This window comes from Alligator sinensis, unplaced genomic scaffold (assembly GCF_000455745.1).
Source record: "Alligator sinensis unplaced genomic scaffold, ASM45574v1 scaffold1054_1, whole genome shotgun sequence".
NCBI classification, from domain to species: Eukaryota; Metazoa; Chordata; order Crocodylia; family Alligatoridae; genus Alligator; species Alligator sinensis.
The window spans coordinates 794,072-800,071 of record NW_005842480.1 but is presented as its reverse complement, the minus strand read 5'-3'; the positions used below and the strand labels follow the sequence as shown (position 1 = coordinate 800,071).

At 50.0% G+C, this 6,000-nt stretch overlaps 1 protein-coding gene across 2 annotated transcripts in view; it reads left to right on the top strand.

Annotated features, from left to right (window-relative positions):
* The window catches only part of ZC3H3 (zinc finger CCCH-type containing 3), a 271,056-nt gene that overhangs the window by 187,435 nt on the left and 77,621 nt on the right, over positions 1 to 6,000 (top strand). For both annotated transcript variants that reach the window (XM_006031073.3, XM_025212740.1), the window contains exon 8: positions 2,431 to 2,500. In XM_006031073.3, coding sequence (XP_006031135.1) covers positions 2,431 to 2,500 — 70 coding nt within the window. The remainder of the gene's footprint in view (positions 1 to 2,430; positions 2,501 to 6,000) is intronic.

The window sequence follows — 6,000 nt, the reverse complement described above, 5'->3', positions numbered from 1 at the left end:
GAAGCGGCTCGATGCCTACCTGGCTGGGGTCATTTGAGCCCAGTTTTCTTCCTGCCCAGGCAGGGGGTCGGACTTGAAGATCTACAAGGTCCCTTCCCACCCGACTTCTATGATTCTATGAAAGCTGCCATGCAATAATGCATCCTCCACCTCCTCCCTTCCTATCCTTATTCTACCCTCATGGCTTCAGCCCAAAAGCAAGTTATGCCTCCAATTAGCGGGCAAAGAATAAGACCAATAATAAGTCATTGTCCCCTTGGATGGCATCTCAACTTCATAGAGGAGAAAAGTCTTTTGGTGGAGGAGTAGCCTGCACCAGCTCCTCTGTCTCTCAGGGGAGCTTCCCCTCATTGAAGCCCCAGAAGAAAGAAGATATTTGGACCCTGTTGCAGCCGTTGTCATCTCAACCCTGCATGCGCCTGCACCTGATTGGGGTTGTTCTGTCACTGCAGTGCTGAGCTCACCAGCCATTTCCTAGGAGCCCTGCCTGTAATTTCATAGCTCGATGGCATGTGCCTCATCTTGACCTCAACTCGTGTGTCCTTTCTGTGTGTCGCGGCAGTTGTTTCTCCCAGGTGCCCCTGGACTGAGCCCAGTGACCTTAGACACGAGCAATACGGCAGGCATCGTCCTACCACTCCTGCAGAGATGGGAGGAACCTGTGCGATAGTTAGGCAGGGCTTTATTGCTAATCCCAGAGAGAGAACTTCCTTTTAACATGGAGTTAAATTTGCTTTGGGGTAGATGCCCCCAAGCCTGATTTTTTTCATGCTGAGGGCAGGCCATGCGAAAGGGAAGGTGTATGGTGTTCCCCATCCCCTGGGCATTTCGGTTAATGGCACGTAAGGCATCAACATCCCTTCTGCTTCCGAGACATCCCACTGCTCAGTATTACGCCGCACTGAGAGAATCGTACCTAATCCTTCGATGTTTTGAAGGTGCTTGGTGCCCTGCAGGATTGGGCCTTCCAGTCCCACGTCATCAAGCAGAGCTAGCATGTCTGAACCAGAAGCACGAGGCGTGCAGACCAGTGGGTGAGGGTGCATGTACCTGCCACTTCACTTCCAAGAGGCTGCGAGTAAAATGACTGCACAAAAGGAAGCCAGCTGCTGTGGACTGCCTGCTAGACTTCAGATAAAACCACCCGGAAACCCATCAATGTTGCCTACCTAAAATACTTCCCTTTCAGGGTCACTTAGCTACATTACTCTCCTAAACAGAAGTCCATGCAGACTCTGGATTTCCCACTCCAGATGTCCCTGTCTGCTTATGTAGAAACTGTGTTGTAATCGGGCTGGGAGAGACGAGAGTAGCAAATAGCACGGGGTATCAACACCCTGAATGATTCCTTTGGGTGCCTCTTACTTGCCTTTGGATTATTTCTGGAGCAACTCACTGAATTGAACTGAAGCGTATGTGTATCACTTTGGGATATCCAGGATGAGACTGGTAGCTATGAGGAACAGCACTTTATCCAGGGGATCTTTGTAGGATACGACCAGATCCTTCTCCTTCAGCATAGTGTCAGGCAGAGCTTTTAAAAAAACAAATACAACTGTAAAGTATGGTACGTATATTTTAATCCAGATGCTAAAACAATGATATTTTTTTACAAATAAAACTCCTTGAATTTTTCCTTTAAGAGGGTTCCTCTTCAAAGCCCTGCGCCTGTGGTTGAAAATCATTCAGGGAGCTTTGCAAATTTACACCCTGCTTTATCAAGAGAGAGAGAGCGAGAGTGGACAGAAAATCCCCCTGCTCAGAGCACTTGGGTGGAGTTGTAGAGCCACATGCGCCACGGGAAGAGCCCGATGAAAGGATTGCAGTAACTGGCATTTTTGGTTCTGAACCAAAATGTCTGTTTGTACTTACAAGTCTGCTGTCACTGTGGCATGTAGATGCTGGTGACTTCAGGCCCTGGATCTGCATGCCTACATGTTTTAGAAGGTTGTTCTCGAACTCTGGTGTGCACCCAAAATACATGTCTGATCCCCTCTCTCCTCCAGACCCAGCTCTCTGACTTACAACCCAGCCTTGCTCTGGTTTTGATCAGCCCATAACACGAGGTCTTTGGGCCCTCCCGTAATCCTGCTGATCTTGGGCGTTTCTAACTCCACTTCCCAGTGTTGTGGTACAGGCTTGTCTCTGGTTTCCCATAAACCCCCTAGTTGTTAATAGAAATCTTTCAAGAAGCATCAGCTGCTCTGTTCAGGTGAAAGAGAAGTTCCAGTTTGGCAATGCGAAATGGGCTTTAGAAGAAAATGTGCAGAGCAGTTGTGTGTCTTCAGTTGAGCCGTGCCTCGGGCTAATACAAGGATGAAATGGTGCACAGGGGATAGACTCTGCGTTTAAAATAGCATGCTCTGTGAAGTGTTTATAATGCTCCTAATCTCTCCCTCCCCCCTCGCCCCCTCTCTGGTTCTTTGGCAGGTTCCTCCGTGGTACGTGCAAGAAGACTGACGGGACGTGTTCATTTTCCCACCAAGTTTCTAAAGATAAGGTCTGTATGGGTTTCTGATGAACACATTCTGGCTTTATTAGAGAGCTGACCTGAGGAGGCAGCATTTATGATGGTTGTAGGGAAGTCTATGTTACAGAGTGTTTCAAATAGAGTTCATTTGTAGTTTGCTTGCCAAGCTGTTCAGGCTCATTACAGGGTCATAGCTTATAATGAGAGTAGAGTGTGCCTCTTAAACCAGCTTGGTGAATCAGTATATTAGTGCATTAAGCAGCAAATTTGCGACACGAGCACCTGGGGCTGTTGGCAGCAACAGTAACGCAGGTTGGGCGAAGGGGTGTTTAAACTCTTGGGTTCAGAATGCAAGCACCCGAACATCGCCTTTCCTACCTCTGACCCCAGCGGTCTCAGCAAGATCGTGCCTTCCTCTAAATCACTCGTGCCCAGGGTCAGAGGAAGAGGATGTTGGAACGTAAAGTAGCTATTAGACATAAATTAACTTTTTTTAAAAAGCCAGACAATGAAACTGTCTGGCAGAATGAGTTTTAATTTCATCATCATTTCCCCTCTGCTTGGATGTGTTTGGGGCTCTTTGGTTTTATTACGCAGAGTAAGGTTGAGAGATAATTAGATTTTCTTTCAGTGATTATCGGTTGATAATTTAGCAGGTTAATGTTTGCTCATTGGCTAGGACTTCAGATAGGTCCTGGTCCAGAAGAGCACTTAAACAGCTGCCTGTGAGACGTAAGCACGTGCTTAGAGCGAAGGCATTAAGTTCTTTGCTGAGTCAGGCCGGGCTTAAGCGTGTGCTTAAGTGTTTTGCTGAATTGAGGCCTGGATGAATGTGAACGAGCCGTTCTCAAGTCTCAGATGATGAGCCAATGACGAAAGCTAAGAGGGAACGACCCACAAGCCAGCAGGTTTGAGACCCCGCTCAGCCGCGGTTCTGCGTAAGTGATATACTCTGCATCCCTCGTGTTGTGCTTGAACAGGAAGAGGCCTCTAAATAACGACTCGCCAACCTGTCAAGTTACTTGATAACTCTCCCAGCCCAAATGTATGCAGTCCTGGCATCTTAATTTGCCTAGAGCAACGCTGGCACAACTTGAAGTGCTGAGAGCCCAAGGCACTACAAGAGTCAAAGCATCAGAGAGCCGATGCATCGGGAAGCCTTGGTTTTCGCTACTTATGCTATGGATCGGTCAAAAATACCTCCGTCAGTCACCTTCCACTTCCTCTTTTCTCCGTTCCCTGTTGGCCGACCGCCTCTCGCTTTCCCATTTGTGGTCCATTGTGCCATTCAGGTGACCACAATGCAAGGCTTTCATGAATCCAGGGAGGTCTGCGAAGGAGTTGACCCCTGCTCCCCTGTGTCTCACCAGCATTTGGAATAAGGGCAGTTTTCAGCAGTTGACTTGGTTTTCTCCGGCTCTTTAAGCCACGTTCACGGTTAGCGCGGGACTCGGTGGAATCGCACGTTGTGCGCTTTCACTGACGTGCTGTCCGTTTCTGTGCATGCCGTGCCTCGGGTTATCGCATAAAGACCCGTCTAAGGACGCTAGATCAGAGACTTGCGCTCTGCACAGGAACAAGGAGCGATGCAGTGGAGAAATCATAACCGTTGGAAGGAAATTAATTTTATACGGCATCTAATTGGACCTGAGAATTCACTTCCACAACCAGGAAATGACGAGATGCACAAAAGGAGTGGACGTTTGTGTGAGTGTCCGGAGTCATTGGGTGTTTCACAAGGGGCCTTGCACGTTACAGGTTAGGGCCTGAGATGAGCTCCAACTTCTAGAGCTCCCCTGGATGCTAGGGGATCATCCCACATCTGCCTAGCAGGACCCTTCCTCTTCATCAGCGGTATGACCCTTCCCCTTCCTCTTCCTCAGAGGCCTACAGCAGGACCCTTCCCCTTCCTCAGATGCTGGCTGCTGGCAGAGTCCAGAGGTGTGTTGAATAAGCCTTCCAGCCTGGGTTTGTTCTCTGGTCTTTACGGGGCCATCAAGGGCATTCCTCATAGGTATTCATTGGTGGAGTCCCGGATCTAACCACTATAAGTTGCCACGTGGTTCCCTGTCCTCCGTGTGCCCAGCCCATCCCTGAATGCCCGCTTCTGTGCCCTCCGGCATGCTGCCATGAGATGGAATAAGACAAGCAGCCTGGTGGTTTGTTCTTTTTAAGATATTACGGGTGGCTCTGGACATTGGGGGGGGGTCTAGCAGCAGCTTGGCACAGCCCTGCAGGAGTCTTTGCCTTCAGGGAAATCCCTGATGCTCAAACATCTCAAAGTAACCCGTCTGGTCCCCAGTGCTGTGTAATCCCTCATCCCTCCAGCGCGGCCCCTGAAATAACCTTTTGACCATTGGTTTCCCCACGTTCACAAATTCAAGGGCAAAGGACCCCGCTCCCTGCCCTCTTGCCAAGACTTGATGACCCACTGCTGCGGCATTCAAGGCCAAGACATGGGATGTTCAGAGGGCTGCAGTTTTACATCAGTTCCTTACGCTGGTAGAAAGTACACCAGGATTGGGAGCGAACAGACGTGCGGCTCTGGGGGGCGTTGCATTCAGCAGGCTGCTGTTCCTGCGCCTGGTCCCTAGGTGGCAGGCGAGCGCACCGATGGCTACCTAGGGATAAGCGATGGACACACGGTGCCCTGACATCACTTACACCGGGGTAGCTTTACCCCTGATTTTTCCTGGGATGTTTCTGCCCTGGATTCAAGTACACGTCATCGGATTAGGGCAGTCCATCGCATATCCATTTCTCTTTTATTTGCCTCGATATAAATACTACCATGTGTCCACCTCTCACCTACCATCCATTTCCCATCTCTCTCTCTCACCCGACTCGGCATTTCCCCCCACCCACATTTGTTGTCCTCTTCTCCCAACCCATGCGTGGGGTCACTCCCAGGCCCGTTTTTAGTTGGAAAGGCAACATAAAATGATTCGACCTTGCTCCGTACGAATGTGAGCATCGCTCCTTAGAAGTGCAACCGCTGGCAGTGGTTACGGGAAGAGCTTGGAGGTAGAAACTATCGGGGCAGAGAAATGAAACGGTGCTGCTCGCTTACGGCAGGGCAGTTGTGCGGGGCACTGACGCCCGGGGAGTTGGACCCTCTGGAAAGTGGTGGAAAACTTGAAGAAACATCTGTCGAGGGAAAGCCCCGTGCTAAGGTCTGGCTACGAAACCACTTTTCCTCCCTCCCCAGCTCCACCCCTCTCGGCAGGTCTCTTCGGAGGCCGTTTCTGAGTCCGCTTTTAAGCTACCCTGGTCCCAAGCAGCCCTGAAACCTCTGGAAAGGGGTTGCCTCTTTTCCATGATGCTATTTGGATTCTAAGTGGGGCCTCCGGGCATGACCAGAATACAATCAGGACGCTTGCATTTAAGCATGTGCTTTTGTGCTGTCCTGAATCAGCATGCAGCACTAAGGCAGGGCCGTAATGGGAGGAATCCCAGGCTGTTCGTATTACATCCCGTTGGAGAATTCCCTCTAGGCCTCCCCCCACAAATCTGAAAGGTGCTTGTCTGCA